General features: G+C 38.3%; 1 protein-coding gene across 1 annotated transcript; it reads right to left on the bottom strand.

The window, feature by feature from the left end:
- Nucleotides 1-20,002: 20,002 nt before the first annotated feature.
- On the bottom strand, nucleotides 20,003-22,884 carry LOC306854192 (P2Y purinoceptor 14-like). Its single transcript, XM_079392015.1, has 2 exons — nucleotides 22,841-22,884; nucleotides 20,003-21,512 (listed from the first exon to the last, which is right to left on the bottom strand). The coding sequence occupies exon 2, from the start codon at nucleotides 21,508-21,510 to the stop codon at nucleotides 20,515-20,517; it is 996 nt and encodes a 331-aa protein (XP_079248141.1). The 5' UTR covers nucleotides 21,511-21,512; nucleotides 22,841-22,884; the 3' UTR covers nucleotides 20,003-20,514.
- Between the last annotated feature and the right edge of the window lie 791 nt (nucleotides 22,885-23,675).

Below are 23,675 nucleotides of genomic sequence, written 5' to 3'. Positions count from 1 at the left end.
TAGCGGCATCGATATCGGCCAAAATGAGTTGAAAAATATCGGCATATCCAATATCGGCAGAATTCCAATATCGTGCATCCCTAATCAATATACATATTCTAGATTTCTCCATTTTTTTTAAATGGAGTCTTCAAGCATTGAGGATGATTTTGTTGTCCTCTCGCTTCTTAAAAAACAGAAAGGAAATATTGGGTCCATCCAATCCTGAGATATAGAGAGGATGGAGAGTTCCCCCTCCTTATTAAGGAGCAGTGGGATTATCATGGGCGATTCAAAGTTTACTCCAGGATGTCAGTGTCTCAGTTTGATGCTTTTTCTAGTGATACTAGAGCCACATATTAAAAAGAAAACCACCAATTTCTGTGAACTCAGTGTGCAAGGATCTATATACTAGGCATGGGACGATGATCGGTTTCACGGTATACCGCGGTTTGGAAAAGTCACGGTTTCAAAACCACTAAAATATTTCATTATAGCATTTCTGCGGTATGCACAGTTTTTTTTTTTACATGTTGTCAAAGACAGAAAGTTCAGGACTCCCTCAGTTGTGTGCAGCGAAGAGTGTAAAGAGTCACACGGCCCGTACCTCACCGATCCAAATTTAATCAGGGAAAGGGGAACATATCTGCATCATAACTTGGACTGAAAAATGAATGTGTAGAAAGTGAGCATGTCTCCAAAAACCTTGTTAAGCTACAGGTTTAATTACTGCTTTTTAAATTATTTTGATAATTATTATTTTTTTTTTTTTAATTTACAGAAATTGTTTTGATTATGGTTTTGATTATTGAGCTGCAGGTTTAGGCTCACTTTAAGTGACTGCATTTTTATTTTTTCATTTATAAGGATTTCTTTTTCTTTTTTACAGAAAGTAATTTATTTTTTGATTATTGATTTATTATTTATTGATTATATGAGCTGCAGGTTTAGGCTCACTTATGTGACTGTACTTAATTTAATTAAGAAGAATTCAATTATTTATTTTAATTATTTAGCTTGACATGTTTACCTTTCCAAAATGTTCTATATGTTTCTTAAAAAAAATATTGTGTTCAGTGGGGAAAAAAGTTGTTGTTTTCTACCCAGACATTTAAAAATAACATATGTTAGACCCATTTTAGCCCATGCCTACTATATACAGTGCTTTGTGCTGCAAGATGAAGTGGATGAACTTGACAATCGCCATTCTGGATTTTGGCGTTCGCTTGTACGGTGGCTCTGAACTGTCAAAACACCTCTCAAAATGCTTCCTACGGATGCGAGAAACGGAAAAAAATCAAACCCGATCCAATTTTTTTTTTTTTTATGACGGACGAAAATTTCGGATGCGTTTTTCTTTTTTTTCATATTCCCCATCCTTTCCTATCAAAATGCATGCTACGGATGCGAATATCGAACCTGATCCGAATTTTTTTTGGCGGACGAAAATTTCGGAGGCAGTGCGCAAACGTGATTGACACAACGTGAGGTCGTATTTATTTTTTAACGTGTGAAAATTTCAAATGAAAATTTCGGACTCAGTGTGCAGTGATCTTTACTCTTAAACTCTCGAATAGCCTTCTGATTATGTTTGGAGCTCAGACACACTCTCTCTGTTTAAATCTAGATTAAAAATACATCTTTTTTAGTCAAGCATTTACATAACACATCTCATAACCTTGTACTCTAGTAATAAATGCACATGATCATCTTTTGCCTAAAATAATATGAACAGCATCTATGCTAATCCTTTTCCTTTTGTTTTCCTGTCTATCTCTCAGGTTGCCCATCCCAATGTTACTACATCTTGGATCCAGCCTCACTTGTGGTGACTTCAGATGATGCCAACACTCATGAAGACTCCAGATGATGGCAACTAAAGATGAACATACCAACCTGACACATATTATGTATTGTAATCATTGCCTTAAAGCATACGTTGAGTGATTTTCAACCCACTTTGTATTGTTACTATGATGGTAATATATGTGAACGAACAATGTTTAATCTTTCTCTAATCCCAATAATGTTTTGCATTATCTGAATATTGTTTATTTACATATTACAGACTTTGTGACAGTATGAAGTGGATTTAAATTCACCAAACTTACCCTTTAATGTTTGTCTGTTTAACTGAACATGACTTTGAACAAATAACTTGTATTATCTTAGAGTTATTGACATATGGACGTTAATTTGTTTCCAGAAGATGCTCCCCTTTGAGTCACAGTCACCTCTGGTTGTTTAAAGGAATTTTTTTTTATTATTGTAACCTTGAAATATACATTTTCTAAAGCAGCTTTGATTGTGAAAAGCATTGTACCCTTACAACAGTTAACCATGTTTTTACTAGGGTAAATCTAGTAACCATAACTGTAGTAACTAGTTTATTTATTTATTTTTCCTCAAATAAAGGTTTTGATATCATGGTTCTACTATAGTAATATTTTAGTAAGGCTGCAGTAAAACTGGTAACCATAGTGTTTGAAACCATGGTAAAGTTTAGGTTTAGTACTATGCTGTAATAAGACCATGAATTTACTACAACAATCATAGTTAAACCATGGTTAAATTTGTGGTTGACTTTTGTATATGGACATATGTGAATCGAATGCTTCTATTTGAAAGTCACATTGGATAAAACCATCTGATAAATATACTGTAAATGCATTTGCATGTTTAATCTGTTCACTGAAAATAAATTTGGAATTGCGATTTTACATTGTTTTTGATCCATTATTGTGTGCAAGGATATTTTGTTTAGCGTAATTGAACTGATTATGAACCACGGACCGACCGTGGACCGCCAGCATACAGTAATTATAAACCAGCGGCTCGTCAGAGGACCGCTGTCGGAAAAGCGGTGGCTGCCGCTGGTGGTCCGCTGGAATAACGATGAGCAAAACGCCGGTGAACCGCGGGCGGCGTCCGCCGGTGGGCCGCCGACTTTGACTCCGGTGGGCCACCAGTGGTAACCATAAGCGTTTCCTAGCAACGGCAAATGCGCTAAACACTGAGACAAGTAAATACACTTACGAGCTGATTTTAAACTTCCGCTGATAGACTGCTTCTCTTAAAGACTATTTCATTACACTGCCTTCTGCTGGCGCTTGAACCCACTTTCCTGTTTATCAACTAAAAATGGCCAAGCAAGTGCACACACTGACAAGATACTCGGTACAGTACGAGACCAAACGCGATTTCAGCACCTCTCAACACAGTAAACAAAAATTACAAAGAAGGATCGATTAATAAATAATAAAAAAATGACATTGAAATGGTGTTTTCTTGTAAAATGTACTCAATGTTTATTATTATTATTTTTTAATGCAGTGCAAGTGATATTAAGCCACTTGAACAACACGAGTGCTCAAGTTTTTAAGCTTGGCTGTGTCCAGTTCTATCAGAATTATCTTCTCTTTAAGGTAGTATAGTCCAAAATAACTGGCTATACATTTAATTCTTATTTTATACTGCCAGGCCAAAAAAGGTTACTGTCTGGATTTAATTGTGTAAATACTTGAGATTTAAGGATTGACTCATTACTTGAAGTAATTAATATGTTTCTGGCATGTTGTGTGTTTAGCAACAATTATTTTAGCCCTAACTGATGCAGTGTGTAATCTTTTATTTCTTAAACGACCAGGTCAGAAGTCGTACACGTCTATATTCCAGGACAACAATGTGAAGATTCATCAGGCTCAAACTGTGACAGATTGTCCACCACAGAGTCCTGACCTAATCCCTTTTGAAAGTCTTTAGGATGTGCTGGAGTCGACTTTACATAGCCTGTCCAAAAAGGAGTTTCACACTCTAAATTTCTTTGGACCACCTATAGCTTTCATAACATTGTGCTTTGTTTAAACACCATGATGGAAATAAATGTTGTGATGTTGCATAAAGAGTTGCATTTATTTTTGGTCTGGATTCTTGTATTGACAATGGGAGAGTCTAGCCACTCTGTAAAGTCGACTCCAGCACATCCTCAAGAAATTCAGTTAAGCTCAGGACTGGTGATCAATTCATGCATGGAAATAAGTTCTAGTGCTCACTGAACCACTATTTCACAAATTGAGCCTGATCAATTTTGTCATGCTGGAATGTGTACATTGGCACGTCCTCCGACATGGTTGTTTAAGAAATGAAAAGCTACACACCACATCAGTTTGGGTTAAAATAATTATTGCCAAAATACAACAAGCTGGAAACATAAAAATCACTGCAATAATCATCCATAGGCTTTGAGAGATTCACCCTAATACAGTAGGTTCTGTAGTAATTGTAAAGCACATAAACAAAGTATTGCCTCATCAGTAAACAGTTATTTGTATAATTAGTAGTAACTGGCATGGTTGTTTGTGTTAACTTTCCCACCCTCACCTCCTGATAGTGATCTGAGAGCTGTAGAGACTAGTGACAATAAAACAGGAAGTTTAAGGTGCAGAAGTATTTATGTAAATAACTGACCATTAAAACACTCCCTCTCTTTGACTTAGACCTATTTTAAAATAATCAGCAAATAAACCTGTGTGACTGGTCTGGCCCTTCGCTCTGCGTTGTGTTGGCAATTGAGTGAGACCGGACAATAGAGATTCCTCAGACCACTTTTTATTCTGAATGAATAAAAAAAAAGCTAATTAATAAAAAATATATAACATATATAACCTGGCTTTCCTCCACAATTTCAGCATTTATTAACCTGCCAGTCAAAAGGGATAATTTTAACCATGGAGCTTAGATGTACATGGTTAGACACTCTAAAAAAAAATGCATACTTCATATTACACAATCTCTATTTGTGTTTCAATAAGATTAAATGGGATTTTTTAAACATAAAAATACATTACTCACAAGAAACAAACTCATATTAAACTTTTTAACAAGAGCTCCAGCAGAACTCACCTCACTTCAGCCGTGCTTAACGCGAACTGAAGAAGAGCGACTGGAACTGGAACATAAATCTTAAAGGAGCCATGTACCATATTTAACAATCACAACAACCACTGAAAAGATGAATATATAACTATAGAACCATGACAACAAGATAAATTAATATTGATTTTATTTATTTAGTCATTTAGCAGACGCTTTTATCCAAAGCAACTTACAAATGAGGACATAAGAAGCAATCAAAACCAACAAAAGAGCAACAACGTGCAAGTGCTATTACAAGTCATGGTTAGCCTAACGCAGTACAGATAATTATTATTATTTATTTATTTATTTTTTTTTTTTATAAAAAGACATATAGATAAAATAAAATTTGAATAGATAGTGCTAGAGTTAGAGGGTCAAGTAAATATGGAACAGAAGAGTTTTTAGCCGTTTCTTGAAGATGGGTAAGGATTCGGCTGCTCGGATTGAGTTGGGCAGGTCATTCCACCAGATGGGAACAGTTAATGAAAAAGTCAGAGAAAGTGTTTTGGTGCGTCTTTGGGATGGCACAATAATGTGTCATTCACTTGAAGAACGCAAACTTCTAGAGGGCATATAAGTCTGAAGTAATGATTAGGTAAAGGGGTGCAGAGCCAGTGGTGGTTCTGTAGGCAAACATTAATGCCTTGAACTTAATGCGAGCAGCTATTGGTAGCCAGTGCAAATTGATGAACAGAGGCGTGATGTGCGTTCTTTTCGGCTCATTAAAGATTAATCTTGCAGCGGCATTTTGGATTAATTGTAGAGGTTTAATAGAATTGGCTGGAAGACCTGCCAAGAGAGCATTGCAATAGTCAAGCCTGGACAGAACAAGAGCCTGAACAAGGAGTTGTGTTGCATGTTCCGAGAGAAAGGGTCTGATCTTCTTAATATTGTATAATGCAAATCTGTAGGACCGGGCAGTTTTAGCAATGTGGTCTGAGAAATTCAGCTTATCATCAATCACAACTCCAAGGTTTCTGGCTGTTTTTGAAGGAGTTATGGTAGATGAGCGTAACTGGAAGGTGAGATTGTGATGAAGCGATGGGTTAACTGAAACTACAAGCAGTTCTGTCTTAGCTAGGTTAAGTTGAAGGTGATGGTCCATCATCCAGCAAGAAATGTCTGTTAGACACGCTGAGATGCGAGCAGCTATCGTCGGATCATCAGGATGGAATGAGAGGTAGAGTTGAGTGTCATCAGCATAGCAGTGATATGAAAAGCCATGTTTCTGAATGACAGAACCTAGTGATGCCATGTAGACGGAAAAGAGAAGTGGTCCAAGAACTGAGCCCTGAGGCACCCCAGTAGATAGATGTTGCGACTTGGATACCTCACCTCTCCAAGAGAGTTTGAAGGACCTATCAGAGAGGTAAGACTCAAACCACTGGATTCCGGTTCCTGAGATGCCCTTTCTCAATAGGGTTGACAAGAGGATATGATGGTCTATAGTTCCCTAAAAGAGTTGGGTTAAGAGTGGGTTTTTTTAAGAAGTGGAGTTATACGAGCCTGTTTAAATGCTGAGGGAAAAATTCCAGTGTGAAGGGATGTGTTAACGATGTGAATGAGTACAGGTACAGCTGCAGGAGATATGGCTTGAAGGAGATGAGATGGAATAGGATCAAGCAGACAGGTAGTAGGATGACTGGAAAGGATGAGTTTAGAGACTTATAATATTAAAATAATAATTTCCAGAGTGTAAAATATTTAAATAAATATAAAATAAAAATAACAAAGAGAGAAATTTTGAGTGAAATTAATATATTTATAACATCTGTTACATTCACCTCCCCTAATTTCACAAAAATTCTGCATGTGCATAAAGACGATTTTCTAAAGAATCACAATGCAAGAATACTATAGTTACAGCAATGAAAGCTATCTGTCCAGACAGATACAGAGAATTTTGAGGGTGATCAGGCCTCAAAACCTCTTAGTAAAGTATGTTGCCAAGTACACCATACCACACTTAGTCCTTTGTATGAAATCCTCGCACACATAAACTTATGTGCAACTTAACAATGAAGAGTATCTCCTAACAATAAAAAAAAGTATAAAGAAAATGGAATGTAAACTCATCTCAAAAGGTTAGCATCAAAACAAATTAAAAACTGACAGAATTTTTCAGGAATTTGTTTGGCAAGTTTGTCATTATAAATGGCTTTTGGGCCATGGTCTCTATTAGACGGTTGACTCTCTTCACTAATCTACCAGCCTGTGTTGTAATTTTGCCTTGTTTGTGACCTGTTACAGACACATCTTCACTGACTGAGTCATCAGTACCTGGATTGGTCATATCAGGTTTTGCAGATGCACTGCCACCATCAGAAATACCAGGACCCATTGCCTCATCAGAGAGAATCTGGCTTTGACTGTCTAAAATGGAATCACCACAGTAAGTGTCACCATTGTCATCCTCTTCTTGTATCTATTCATCAATAGACATAAAATACTTTAAATTATCCTCATTTGATGCCCATGAACATGTTTTGTTTCCAGGGTTCTCATCCTCCAAGCAATCAATGGAATTTGATAATAGGCTCTCACACTCTGAATCATTTGAGCACTCATCAGCTGTCAATCCACATGATGTCTCCTCAAGAAGTGATACCGGTAAGAAACTAATGTCCAAGAGCATATTACGATGAACCACTTTAGTGAGTCCACTTTATTGACTAGAACCAGAAAATCTGAGCATATCTGAGCATCCGAACTGATTACACTGTATTTTATGTATAATCATTTTCTATTCTTAACTGATTTAAATTAATTTTAAAACCATTTTTATATCATTTTAAAAGTTTAAACAGAAGGCTAAAGTAAGTGATGTGATGGTAAAGAGAGTGTGGGCAAAGAAAGACAAGTGTGTTGGTTAATCAGTTGAAAGTAGGGCCTCTGAGTTCAGATTTGTTTGGTTTATTATGGTCAGAGTAAGTAGGGGGTGAAGCATTGGAATAGTTAGGAGTTTTGGAAGGTTTGTTCACTTAGTGCAGAAGAGTTCCGTTGCCCATAAAATGATAGGCAGTCGTGCAAGATTTGGAGACCCCAGAATGTGCCAGTATTTCAGCAATAAGCTCACTCTCGAAATATGTGCTTTGTTCCGTATGTATCCGCTCAGGGAACACATACACACAGAACACTTGATCCCATAACTTCCGACCAACTTGCTTAACTGTTTGGTTAATGCAAGGGAAGGCATGTTCGAGCTTAGTGAAATGATCTGTCAAGACCAACACATCCATTGAACGCTGCTTGTTATCCTCTACACTCTAAAAGTCAAGACAAACCAACTCCATAGTGCAGAATTTTGGATAGTTTCCAGCGGAGCTCGAGCAGCTGGCTCAGGTGTCTTTGCCAGAATACACCTCCTGAAAAACTTGATATATTCTCTGATCTCATGTTTCATCTTGGGCCAGAAGAAGCGCTGTCTCGCCAAGTAAATCGTTCTAGCCTGTCCTTGGTGACCAGTAAGATCATGAAGACAGGCTAAGGCCTTTTCCATCATACTTAGAGGGAGAACATACTGGTGGCGTTTCTGCCTGCTAACTGGGTCATTGGTCACTCTATACAAAACCCCATCCTGGACTTTCAGATGATCTCACTGCTTTATAAGTGCCAGAGCCCTGCAGGCAAACTTTTCTCTCTCTCGTCAAGAAGGGCGTCTTTTATGAATTACAAAAGGGAGAACTTTCTAAATGGTTATGTCCTGTTCTTGACTTCTTTGTAGCTCATCATGAGAGAACCCAAGCAGAGAGACTTGGGACACGAGAGAGACAGTTCTCAGAATTAACAAGTTAAGATGTTGTTTTATTGAAAATGTTTCATTACCATTATGGTGATTCGTGTTTACTTTAGCTGGGCAGTTGGGCAAGGCAAGGCAAGTTTATTTATATAGCACATTTCATACACAGCGGTAATTCAAAGTGCTTTACATAAAAGTAAGTGAAATAGTAATTAAAAATAATAATCACAGCAATAAAAACAGGGAATTAAAATTAATGAGAAAAACAAGGAATTTAAAATGATATAGAAATTGATTTAAAATGAATTTAAAACACTTAATAATAGAAAATGATTACATAAAATACAGTGCAGTCGGTTCGGACGTAGCACAGTGCTCATTCAACAAATGCACAGCTAAATAGATGAGTTCCGAGTCTGGATTTAAATGTGGCTGACTTGATCTTAATGATCTGAGTGGTCTGTTAGGTTTATATTCAGTGAGCATATCTGCAATGTATTTGCAGACATATTTCATGCCACAATGCATGCTGGGAGCCATGCGTTTTATATTATAGTGCATGAAGCATGTCACCATTGATGAGAAACATACGATGGTTCTTGATGTATATGGGTATGTCTAATTTAAATTTCCCCCCCCAGAATGTGTTTAAAACATCTGATCTGTGGCACGAAGGTTGTGTTGGTGAAAATAACGCTTGTTATTCTGCTATCGTATCAACATCCAGTAAGAGAAGAGACACTGGATAAAATCAGTGATTCAAGAATAAGATGATGATTGTACTTATCAATCTACAAACAACAATATCAGATTTTCTTTCTTCGTTTTTGTGCCATAACAAGCATGGTTCAAAAACACATTGTTACAGCAGCCCAAGAAAAGTTAATGTTTAAAAAGTCAAGGTCCAGGAGCCCAACTAAATTAAACACTGATCTCCATCATGGTAGTGAAAAAAAACCGTCTAAACCTCTGTAACTCTCAATAAGATCTTCTGTAGACGTCTGACAGAAATAAAGTCAGTCTGGTAATAAGTTAAACTGGTAATGCTGTTTTAGGAGTTGTTTAATCAGATCTTGAGAGATTTAATGACTTATTCTTATTTCATTGAATTTCATCTAAGGCTGTGGCTGAAGTCAGTTGTAGTTCTTGTGTTTATCACTAATGCACAATCAATACTTAATCACAGAATTATCTCATTAACTTCAGCACTAATTCAGTGTTACTCTAACACTGTAGTGTGCACACATTACAAGTGTTCACTTAAAACTGAGGATTTTGTTGTGGGGTTTAAAGGGTTAAAGATGAAAAAAAAAACAGCATGAAACGTAATTTAACAGTAATAAACTGTAATTAATTTACGGCAACACACTGCAGAAAAACAGTAACATGCTGGCAACCAGAGCTGCCAGTAGATTACCGTTAATTCAAGGACAAAACAGTATTATACTGTAAAACGTGACAGTCAGATTTACCAAACAAAGCAGGTTAATTTCACTCAAATATTAGTGAATGTGAATAATTAGTGAATAATTTAATGTAGTTTGTGGGTCACCATTGTGCTGGAGAGTAGAACCTGTGCTTCAGTCAATGATGAGCCACAAAGACTGATGTTCTGCTACTTTATTTAAAGACAGTAACTGTAGAGTTGCTGATAAAGTGACAGTCTCTTTGCTAAGCATTTTAGTACATGAATGTGTGTTGTTGCTGGTTAGTGACAATCTGTGAAGATTTAAGTAAAAGTCATGTTTTGGTTACTATATTATTGCACTCAATGACTTAATCTGACTAAAATTACCATGGTTACTAAACATATAACAATTAACATAGGCCTATGATTCTAGAGTTAGCACATAATATTTCTGTAATACTGTATGTCCAAATCAATTACAAAATCGTACACAAAGGAATGCGCATGCTCAGGTCTACACCAATAAGCTTTGCCGTGTTATAAACCAATGGTAAACCAATGGCCCCAATCGTCCAGATTGCACTCTGGAGTACTTGGTTCATCTCTGCTACTGTTCGTTTCTGGAAGAAGATGCGCTGAGAGGAATAACCCAGGATTTACCTGAGAAAAAAAGACGTGCTGAGAGGAATAACCCAGGATTTACCTCAGAAAAAAAGACGTGCTGAGAGGAATAACCCAGGATTTACCTCAGAAAAAAAGACGTGCTGAGAGGAATAACCCAGGATTTACCTCAGAAAAAAAACAACAAAAAAAAACAAAATGCGAGACGGTACCAGACCCAGCTGAGGAGATCATTCTAATGAAGTAAGTAATGTTTATTTTTTGCATTAGTTTACGTGCTATTGTGGCATAGACTTGAACACATTTACTAATAATACATTTAACCTGTTAACCTTCGCCCCCCATTGTGGGCCTCACAGGTGAAAATAACCTACCTAAATTAAAACGGTAACAGTTCCTGACAAAGTGTGCTACACAAACAAATTAGGTATCTTTGGAAAGAAGACACTCTGGACTTTACTATCTATCATCCAGAGTTGATAATGCTCAAAAAGATAAAACGTTATAGACACTGACGTGTCTTGAAAAATATTTTTCCACACTGAATGTTTTTTTATTTCATTTACAAATACATGACATAAGTCCTGGAGCAATCCAGAAAAGTAATGGATTGAATGCCATGTGTCTCATCAGTTTATATTTCAAATTTGAAGAAGATACCATGAAAAATGAGATTCCTGCAATATCTTTTCTGAAAATGTTTTATAGTCCTCCCAGCCCCTCTGTTTGAGGAACAATAACCACCAGAATTGCAGTATTGCAGAATTATACAAACTATTTTAGTCCTTATACATATTCCTGCATAGTTTTTCAACTATACAATAATAGACAGATTTATTTGAGCACTAAAAAATACAAAAATAATTGTTTGAGTAATAAAAAAGGAAAAACAAAAATTGTCGCCACGCCTCGTCTCTGAGTTCAACTGGAGTCTGTGACCGCCTCAAAACTTCTACCAGCCACAACTCCATTGGCTTCCCAAGACGTCTCTTCATCACTACTGAACTCTCAACCAATCAGACACTTCGGGGAACCCCCTTTCCTGCAACTATGGCGACAAAAGGGATTCCCTTAGCAAAGCAAGCATGTACCTCCAGGTTCTAACTAAATCGGTGCAGTTAATACCAATTTTAGCCTCATTGAGAAACTCAAAGCGAGGGTTAAATAAGTGATTGATGGTTGTTCAGGTCTATGCAATTGAACATATTGCTGTAAACTTGGGATTTCACATTTCCATTCTCTTAAACTCATCCTTTCCTCACTTTCTCTCTTTCTGCAACATGTGAATGCTTGTGTTCATGTGTTAGATTAGTTTATATCTTAGGTTTATATAAATAAAATCTGATTTATATAGAAAAGAGAAGTATCTTGTGTTTTCTGCTCACAAGTTAATGTCTTAATCTGCCGATCTTGTTACTGTGCTATTTAATAGTGTTTTCACTATATTTGGGATTTTAATATCCAGTGCAGAGTTTGTTATACGGCTCTTTCAGTGAATCGCCGTAACAGTGATTCTGTTCAAATCCCTATAAAATCATAAATGATTCCCTTTGAGCTAAATTAAACTATTTCTTTAAATTACATATTAATATTACATTTTTATTACGTTACATCAGCGATACAGTCTACACTAGATGTGGCTCAACGCGACAAATCCCTGACAGTAAACTAATGCTGCGTTATATTTATGACTATGACAGAAAGTTCAAATTATTTTTAATGGTTGCTTCCAGTGTAGATGGATTTAGCTGCTGCGGCGCATCCAGTGTAGACAGGGATTGACCTTCTTAAAAAAAGAAAAGAAAACAGAGCTCTGATCAATGGCTGGTTACACGTATGATTACAATATGATTAGCACAGTTTTTGGCACCGAGCCAGAGAGGGACTCTCTTAAAGGTGCCATAGAATGAAAAACTGTCTTTACCCTGGCATATTTAAATAATAACAGTTCTGTACGTGGAAATGACATACAGTGAGCCTCAAACACCATAGTTTTCTCCTTCATATGTAAATCTCGTGATTAAAAAAGACCACTGAAAAACAGGCGAATCAGAACATAACACCGACTGTGACGCAGCAGTCGGGATCACTACGCCCCCAACATTTGCATAAACCCGCCCTTGTTCTAAGCCGGCCGAACCATCAGAAGCTCTGCAGTTATTGTAAACAAACAAGCGCGGACAACAGCGAAAATAACAAAATAAATGTTATGTTCCAGGCCGTGCAGGGGGTGTGAAGTGCAGGGATGGGTTGGTGTCTGTATTCAGAAAGGCACAGAAAGCAAATAACGCGAGCCACTAAAGGGACATGGTTAGCTCCTTGCTAGCGGTAGCCTGTGACAGTACATAAGATTTCACTCTCAGTAAGGAGAGATGAGGATGATGGCGAATGACTTACAGATCCTGAGCACCACTGACAAGCATCTGATCTTGTGAAATGTGTGGTAAGTACTGTTGCTCCATAATGTAAACATAGTTTGTGTGATCGCGTCTCTTGAAAGTGAACTATAACGCGATCGATGGATCGTTCAAAAGCAGTTTCAATGCCTCGCATATTAATAACGGCTCCCTGATGCCCGCGTTTTATATACAGTATAATTACCCGACGATATAACTGCGAGAGAAAGTATTTAAATATATATTTTCCTCCCTGTGCTTCCTTCTTGCTGATGAGCCGTACTGTGAAACAGCCAATCAGAGCAGAGCTCATTATTATTCATGACCCTGCCAAATAAGCCAATAACAGACCGTTTCATTCTAGGGAGAAATCCTAGGGTTGTAAATGGACATGTAAAATCGCTTCTGGAGATTTTTTGCCCTTACCTAAGCCACATACCTTCTGTGTAGATATCAGAGAACAATTTAAAATGCTGTATCAAATGCATTCTATGGCACCTTTAAATTAGCGCTTGTTAGTGTAGCCTATTCATCCACATAATGTTTAGGATATTTTTTAGATATTTAAAATACACATAATCACTATAAACCACTTATACAATGAAGAAGAAGAGGAAGAAGCCTAACTGTGATCAGTATGAACTTGTTTAAAACACAAAATACATTTACTTAGGCTATATTTGTGTCTGAATAAGTACAGTTTTGTAGACCTATGTCAGTAGATGGCGATAAATCAGCGTCTGTATAACATATTAGCAATTATTAAATATTTGACACAATTGATTCATTAAAACCACTGAAGCATTAACATATGAAAGTGGACTTAAAATAAATTATTCATTCACTTAACTAAGCCTATTTGTTTACAAACATTGATTCATTACTCAGTGAAACCACTAATTATTATATCTTTATAATTAGTATTAATAACTTTAAATTTACTGTAGTAATTTATACATAGACACTCGTTTGAGCAAATAGCACTAATGACTTGCAACTCGACTTGGACTTGCCGGCACTGACTCGGGACTTGACTCGATACTTCAATGCAAAGACTTGAGATTTACTTGTGACTTGCAAAACAATGACTTGGTCCCACCTCTGATAATTTGTTTCTTGGATGTAAAATGTCCTTTTTACGATAATACAAAGCATGCATGGGTCAATGACTAAAAAAATCATACCATATATACATAAAAAACAAACAAACAAACAACAAAAACAAAAGAAAACAAAAAACATCTGTGAGCATGTTAATATCACTACAAAATCATACGATATACAGTGCCCTCCAAAAGTATTGGAACAGCAATTCCTTTATTTTTGCTGTAGACTGTAAACATTTGGGTTTGACATCAAAAGATGAATATGAGATGAGAGATTAGCATTTCAGCCTTTATTTACAGCAATTTTCATCTGGATCTTATACACAAGTTAGAAGATAGCACCTTTTGTTTGAACCCACCCATTTTTGTGAATAAAATATAAATATATATATTGTTTTCAGTCTCCTCAAATTCTTTCTTACCTGCCTCAAAGTAACAGTCACACTGACATTACGGGGCGGCCCTTTGTCTCTCAGGGGTCAATCTCTAAATATTCATGGCCATTGTCACTCCCTCGCATATAAGCTTTTGATCACAAAACATGTATTTAAAAGTTTAAATCAGTGTACAGAAGCATCAGTCTGGATACAACCCTTAAATGATCTGAGATGAACAAACACCCGAGAAGAGATAATGCCAACTCCTCAGAGGACCTCAGAGGATGCCAACCCCCAGACAACATACAGAATTACCACATTTTGCCATAAGTTAAATATATTAAGTTTCTACAATATATAAATATATAGATTCGATTTGTATCGTAAAAAGCGCTATACTAATAAACTTGAATTGAATATTGTTTTCTGTGAAGGAGTAAACAGGATGATTTTCACATAATTTTGAAGTAAATATTCTAGCCTACACAGCAAAATCCCCCGTGTCACATTAACACTGCTGGCTGTCTATATGTGTCCACACTAGAGAGTGTTAAAAGTAACACTGAAGCAGAGTTCAAGTTAATAAGATAATTAGTGATTACTTAAGTGATGATTGACCATTATTGAAGACACCTGATGATAAAATTCACAGTTTTAGAGATTACTGCTGCATCCCATACTACACCCTTAAAGTATGTACTCTTTTGGTGAAGAAAAAGTACACACTTGAGTGTGTAGCAGAAGAGTAGGCAAGCTTTGGGACCTACTATCACGTCACTCAACTGCGTCTCTTTACTGGACCGCACTGTCGCACCTGTTACAGGCACCCTGTCACTGTAAACTGGCCTGTCTATCATTTTGTCACAGTTAACATCCTCCACATCCTACCGTATTAGAGAGAAAAGTAGCTCGTTGATCTGCCAGTCACGGGTCTTTCATGCGGAGAACTTTGCTCATATATTCTGCATAATGATGCATTTAAAAGTTAATGAAAAAGTTCACATTGCGGTTGCAGATGAAATATAACACGGATAACAATAAAAAAAAATATTTTTACCAGGTTAAATGTTGATTATTAGTAACTCAAACCACTTTTTGCAAACCTCTCTACCTAACCATCGATCGCGCACATCCGCCATGTTTTTTTATACGTGTTTGTAGTTCTGGACCGAATCCTTCGCCAAAGCGCAATGGATTGTGGGCAATTTTAGCCATTAGAGTGTGCACGGATCCACACTTCAAAAATCGACCTGAAATAGTAGACCATCCGGGGACTTTTGGCACACTCTTTTCAACATACTATGCTTTGAGACACACTTATTGTAATCTCACATACTATTTAGGATGGATAGTATGAACATTGGGACACAGGGCTAGTCATGCAATTTCAACTGAAGCATAGACTTGTGGCTTTAGCTTCATTGTGACACATCTTTTCAATCAGAGCGTTCTGATGAGGGAGGTCAAAAACAGAACAGAACAATACTTTAGAAGCTCATTTCTTCTAAATTATTATGTTTTTTTATGTAAAAATCTTGATAACATTATAAGTGTACCTCAGAGAACAGGACCAAATAAAAAACAAAGGCAGTTCATGACCCCTTTAACTGAATCTAAATCATCATGTTCCTCCATAAAGTTAAAATAATATAAAAAATAGAAGAAAATTAAATGCATCAAAAATGTGAACACTAAAATAAACTACAATATGTAACAATGTAAAAGTCTTAAATATGAGTCTTAAAAATTTCTCGTTTGGCTCTGTTCGAAGGCGGTCGCATTTTTCTACCCTCCCTATCCTGAACTTCCCTGCTTGCTCTCTCGTATTGTCTTGTCCTTCTTAAGAGACTCTCGCTGCACTATTTTACAAAACCGAAATTATGGATCTGATCAACTGGTCTCTTAACGCAATTGACACCATCTTCTCGACTAGAAGATCGGGATCTGGAGAACCGGAATGTCCTGCTGGGACGTTTACTGCTGGCTACACGATGGACGCATGGGAGAGATGGCGGGTCGTGTGTCTGGCGGCTCTCTCCGTGGAGGACATTGAAGACATCTTCTTATTCGGAACCATGATAACTGGGTTTCTGCTGGGTTTCTGCTGTTTCTGCTGTTTGGGTTTAACTGGGTTTCTGCTGTTTGGATTAGGTGTTGCCCTAAACTATCGGAAAATTAAGGAGATGGGATTGGCTATCCAAAACCTCTCAAGGCTGCCCGTCATGATTGAGGCTGTTGGCAGAGCGGTCGGCTCTGAAACAGAGTCGATTAACCGCAATATGGATTCGATCACGGCTAAGCTCTCGGCTTTGGAAAGGAAAATTGATGGACAAGGAGATCAGAATGGACAATGAGAATAGCTGTGAAACCAGAAGACAGCTGTTCGCCCAAAGTCAAAACAATCTTATCTCTTTCCGGCTTCCCAAAACAGAACGGCTTGGCAAGGCCGCTCTGGTATCAACTCTCCTGTGAATACTGCAGGGAGACGCTCTTTCTTCCCTCCCCCATCAAACACCTTGTTATTGTTGGGCGCTTGGGCTCTGGCCAAGGTCGTTTCCATTGCAATTGCTATGTCGCACCACAACCTGCAAACTGAGACAACTGGTTTGGAGTACTGGCGCAACGGATTTCAAGGCATACGAACTCACACGAACTTACACATACACACACTCATACACCTCCCTACCCCCATCCCACGCCTTCGTCGCTTCATCCCGTCAGTTGATAACGGGTCTGTGTTCACGCTGTAATGGCTGCAGGCCGGATGGCTGTTTCGTCTGAACTGGATTTTCTATGCAAGTTATGTTCCTGTGTTGACTGTGCTCTATGCTGAGGTTTTTGTCTGTTCTCACACTGCACTCTCGTTCAGGAGCGTAGTGTGAGGACTATTTTTTTCTCCTCTCTTTCCTCATGTTGTGCTGTATTCTTCTTCTCTATTGCATTTCGTTGCCTTGTACCTACATGTGCAATGACAATAAATTGAATCCAATCCAATGAGGTCTTTGCGTTATACTTCAATTTTAGAATGTAACACTTATAATTCTAATCAAGTGTTTTACTTTGATTAAAATAAAGGATTTAGAAGTTAGTGGTTCTCAATAGTTTCCTGCCATTTCTCCCTTCAGAGGCTGAAAACCTTTAGCCCCCTATATTACAATGTTTTGACAGTGCATTCCCAGAGACACCAAATGAGAAATTTGCTCTCCTGAAATGCTATATTGAGGTCTGCCCTGATGTCCAGTAATGACAGGTGAAGACAACAGAACATAATTGCTCTCAGACCTGGTTCTTTGTCTGGTTTCAGAAGCAGTCAGCAATAATTAAGAAATCAATATAAGGACTCTAATTTATTTACTGCTGCTCTAGTTACTGAATCTTCAACTAATCTTGAGATTTCAGCCTCTCATGATTGAATCGGTGTAACAACGTTCGTGATTCGGGAAGAAGGAGGCGGGAACCGGCAAACATTCAACGATTTAATAACAAAATAAACAAACGTAAAAGTACAGCGGCAGCCCCTCACGGACGACTGCCGCACACAAACACAAAATAAAATCCAGGCCTGGTCCTCTCTCGTCTTCCACTGTCGTCACTCCTCCTTTTATCCTTCCGGAGCTCCTCCGTGGGACTCGAGACCGGTGAGTGTCGCAGGTGTCGCTCATTATCATTAACTCCACCGGCCTCGCTCCGTTCCCACGGCTCTCGGCCCCGCCCCACTCACCACATACCCCCATCGCCCCTCGCAGGCCGGGGGGTACCCTCGAGACTGCGCTCTATTCCCCCCCCCCCTCCTTCCTGGGGGGGGACCCGTCAGGGCGGCCGCGGCGTACCTGGGGGTACGGACAGACGAGGCGAGAGAAAAGGAGACGGAAGGATGAGGAGTGACAGAGACGAGAGAGGGGAGAGAGGAAAAAAAAAAATTCGGTCCGGTTCCCGGACACACTGCTGGTTGGTCCTCAACCAGCTGAGAGGCTCTCACTCGCGGTGCCATGCGATGGTACTGGACCTCTTTGGTGGACGGCTCGACGCTCCGCCTCCTGGCGGACGGCGATGGCTCCTCCAGTCGAGGGCAGCCGGCAGCGAGTCCCCCATTCCCTGCTCCTCCCCATCATGGCGGATGGCAGCAGGCTACGGCCACTCGGCGAATGGCGCCGACTCCTCCGCTCCCTCTCGGACGACAGCCCCCTTCCTCGACCCAGGAGCACGGCAGCGAGTCTTCCGTCCCACCTGATGTTCCATCGCTCCAGCACCTCCGGCCGTCCCCGCTACTCCCTGCTGCCCGATCTCCTCAGCACCGCGATCCCCCTCAGCAGCGAGGGCTCTCTGACAGCGTGTCCCTCCTTCCTCCCGGGTTTCGGCACCAATGTAACAACGTTCGTGATTCGGGAAGAAGGAGGCGGGAACCGGCAAACATTCAACGATTTAATAACAAAATAAACAAACGTAAAAGTACAGCGGCAGCCCCTCACGGACGACTGCCGCACACAAACACAAAATAAAATCCAGGCCTGGTCCTCTCTCGTCTTCCACTGTCGTCACTCCTCCTTTTATCCTTCCGGAGCTCCTCCGTGGGACTCGAGACCGGTGAGTGTCGCAGGTGTCGCTCATTATCATTAACTCCACCGGCCTCGCTCCGTTCCCACGGCTCTCGGCCCCGCCCCACTCACCACAATCGGGTCCTCTTTGGATCTGTTCAAAACATTTCAGCACATTATTAAAGATGTCTAATGTCATTTTCATTGCTACTTACTCCCAAATGATGTGTTAGGATGAGCTGAGCAAGACTTATATGTATTTCTTGTTTTGAGAGTGACTTCCTGCTTAAAGATGAAGTAATGGATCCCCTACACTTACATGAGTTAGAATGTAGGTATGTAAGAAGTGTGTGAAAGTGTAAATGTGGCTGAAAGTCAGACATACATTTACATTTACAGACACACAGATACAATTATGTGTTGAAAAGTAAAGTGTATATGTGAATGGAGTGTGTGTGTGTGTGAGTGAGAGAGAGAGAGAGAGAGAGAGAGAGAGAGAGAAAGAGAGAGACTTCATATGTATGTAAGTGAAAGGTGAATGTTTGAGAAACTAGAAAAATATGTGTGTCAAACGATAATGTGAGTGTGTGAGAAAATGAATTATGGGCTGTACAGCCTCACACAGGGTAAAACCAATGGAAATGGTTTCTACATTAATCAAGTGTTATATCTAAACACATGCTGTCTCTCCAACAGCATTGATCTCATGTCCACATATAATCACGTCAGACTTCCTATAATGATGCCGTCATCCTGTAATGAGGCCATATTTGATTTTTAAATCTGCATGCTGAAAGATTTTCTGTGAATTTCGGACTGTTATGTTGTCATATGGACTTAAGTTAATGTTGCATCTTTGTCATTTTGGAGTTTGCCGCTCTCAGTTCTCATTCACTTTTAATGTACAGAAGAGTGTCTTGAATAGTCTTCAAAGTGTCACTATTTATATTCCATAGAAGGAAGTACACACACATCTATGTTTCTATGACGAACCTTTAACATCCTTGGATTGCGTATATACACAAAAGGTTCTTTATAGTGCAAAAGGTTTTTTAAAATGTTCATCACAATAAGAAAATTGCTTCGTTTTAGAAAGGTTCATTAAAATGTTCATTAGGGAACCAAAAATGGTTCTTCAGTAACACCGCTGTGAAAACCGCAGCGACATTTAATTTTAGTACAAGATTTTAAATTATGTCAGAATTTCTATTTATAGGTGAACTCCAGTTAAGAGTTGACTTTTCTTCAGTAATTCAATTTTCTTCAGTAAAGGGCCTTTTTTGGAAAACACCACTTCGTTGTGACCTTCTTCCGCTTCCTCTCTTTATGCTGCATTTTCACATGCAAGGAAACCACAGCTAAGCATGTGGTTTGAATCAAAATATATTTTCCATCTTGCAAATGGCTAATGCTCGTTTTGTTTTGTTGCTCAGTCTTTACAGATTGCTGATACTGAGCCCAGTGTCTTTTGAAGGCCGCCTGGTTTCGCAGTTTACTGATGACATCTTCTTCAAAAGTGACTCTCTATATGTCCTGCACATGAAAAAGTAGATGACAGGATCCAGACACACATTAAGGGCGGACAGGAAGAGCGTAGCTTCTTTGACCTGGAAGAGAATGAAGTGGTTGTAGGCACTAAAATCATCCTTGTGGCTTTGGCTAAGTGTGTAGGGCACGCGACAAACGTGGTACGGAAAAAAGCAGAAGACAAACACAGCCAGCAAGCTAAAGATGCTTCGATTTGACCGCCGTCTCGCCTCGCTGCTGTTCTGCTGGATGCGCTTGTAAGAGCGGTAAACGTGACAAGCGATGGAAGTGTAGCAAAACACCATCAGCAGGAACGCCACCCAGAAGATTCCAACGCTGAAGTGGGCTGAAACTTCGTGCCAGCGCCGACCCAGGTCGCTCTTCAGGGCCATGCAGGAGAAAACCTTAGGCATCGGCTGGTTGGTTAATATGGTGTTCGGCAGCATGAAGAACATCATGACACCCCAAGTTAGCAGAGCGAGAGCCTTCGCTACCGATACACGCCGCAGAAAAGAAGACACACTGGAGGTACTGCGCACAATTTTGGAGTAGCGTTCCAAGCTGATGAGGCCCATGAAGGTTATTCCTGTGTACATGCTGAGGTAGAAAAGTACAGCTGTGTAGCGGCAAACTGTCAGCTTCAACTGCAAGCCGCCGTAACCGAGGTCGCCCACTACACGCCACGGGTAGCTAAACAACATCAGAATGTCTACCACCACCATGTTTTTTAGGTAAACTACTAAGGCTGAGGAGGTGGGAACCCTGAAGAAGATCCAAGCGGTGAGTCCGTTGAGAATGAAGGCACAAGCGAAGATAATGGTGTAGAGCACAGGCAGAACCTGATGTGTGAACACGCTGCTGACGTCCGTGCTGTTTTTTGTCTGTGTAGTATTGATGTAGTCCATATCTAAAATGGAAAATGAAAGAACTTATTTAGCTTTGATGATATCAGAAAATATTGCGAAAGGATTCAATGTTGTAACTTCTGCTAGACTTTTTTTACTGATGTTCAGAAACGAAAAGTGTCATTTATAGTCCTTGCATTTTTAATCTTTTATTTCTGCTTCAGATTATCTCTGACGTCCACTTTAGCATATTTAAAAAAGTGTATTTAGTATGGAATTAATATACTTAAAAACAGCATACTTAATTGTAAATTGAATGTAATGTTTTCAAACTCTTAATTACATATAATAGCCATAACATGAACATATATTAGTTTAAATTTATATTATTTGCATTTAGATTACCTTTAGAGTGCTTTTTTGACCTACTTAAGCAGCACTTAAAGGGTTACTACACCCCAAAATGAAAATGTTGTCATTAATCAGTGATAATCATTAATCATATTTAAGATATTTGTGCTTTTCATACTTTTCTGGGCCTTGACAGTGATAACTACTTGGCAGTCAATGGAAGAGTCACAAGCCTCCCGGTTTTCATCTAAAATATCTTAAATTGTGCTCCGAAGACGAACAAAACTTTTAAGGGTTTGGAACGACATGGGGGTAAGTGATTAATGACAAAATTTTCATTTTGGGGTGGAGTATCCCTTTAAGTACATTTTTCTATGTAATTTCATCATTAGTTCTGACGAGCATTTATGGTAAACTAGAATAGACGTTTCAATAGAAATTAGGTCAAAGCATATGTCATGTATTTAAATGTATTTTTAATTACACATTTGTAATGTTGCAGTTGCAGTTAGTACTTTTCAAATAATTTAACTTTAAATGTAATACAGAATAACCCACCACAGTTAAAATAATATATAATTAAGTACTTTACATAATTAGATCAAAATAAAATGCACTTAAGTATTTTAGTAATATTATCTATTTTTAGTAATAATATAATATCCCAATAGTATCAACTTTTAAAATGTTAAGTACACTACAGGTGCACATTCAATAAACATTCTGTTTAATGTCTCTTTGTGTTTTCATGTTTTCTTATGTCCATGTAAATTGTGGACAATGTTTTAAATATTCTTTGTGCATTCATATTGGAATATATACTCAAATAAAGGAAATAACATCATTTCTTTTTCTTTCTGCTGGCTATGTTTCAGATTTTAATCAAAATGACCATTTGGGAATGTCTTTAGAAATAACATCGTGCTATTTGTAGCAAAATTGTAAATCCCTTAAAGTAACTTTATCACATATCCTGATATTAGAAAAAATATATAATAGCATTATTACAAAGTTTTCCATGATAAAAAAAAAAACTTACTTGAAGAGTTGAGTCAGCTTGTATCATGACACAGAATAAGAAGCAGCATGTTGGGATGAGCCTCACATGATATTTCAGAGGAAGGTGCGTTGACTTTCATACAGGAACTAAAGAGTGGCTGGGTTTGGCTTGTGGGTGAACACTTGCTCAGCACTGCAGGAGTTTGCTACCACTCATGTCTGTACCCAAACAGCTTCCTCCTCCCTGTGCACCATCATAACCCACAGGACAATGTGGTTGCTCTTTCATTGTTCATTAGTCAATAGGGTCCCAGTTGTGTTTCAATAAAGCATCAACTTTGACTCAGACGTTTCTAAATTCAAAAGAGCTTTATTGTCAGCACATTCATATACGCACAATTACACACAAGAATGAATTAACATTTCCCTGGGACTCATGATGCTACAATGAATGTAAGTTTAAATTTTATTCAGCAAGATTGCAATAAATTGATCAAAAGTGATGTATACAAAATGTACAATAGCATATCTGATTTTAACTTAAAGTGCCTACTTTTACTTTAAACACTATAACTTAAGTAACTTTAAATTTAAATACTTTGCCAATCAGTTTTGCAAATACATTCAAATCCAATAAAATAAATTACAGGATAAAAAGAACAGAACACACAAACATTTACAAACATAAACACTTGATAACATTTACCAGTTGTCTGAAGGGTTTTCCTGGTTTATTATTATTATTTATAATATGAGACATTAATAAAGAAGCATCATAATGCTTTTTATGTTATTATTATTATTTTTTATTAATAATGAAGATTTTTTTTTTTATATATATATATTTATCTGTCACTAAGTAAATTTGATCATGT

This window comes from Barbus barbus (genome assembly GCF_936440315.1).
Source record: "Barbus barbus genome assembly, chromosome: 34".
NCBI classification, from domain to species: domain Eukaryota; kingdom Metazoa; phylum Chordata; class Actinopteri; order Cypriniformes; family Cyprinidae; genus Barbus; species Barbus barbus.
The sequence above is the reverse complement of the archived record's forward strand: the minus strand, read 5'-3'. Positions and strand labels throughout refer to the sequence as shown.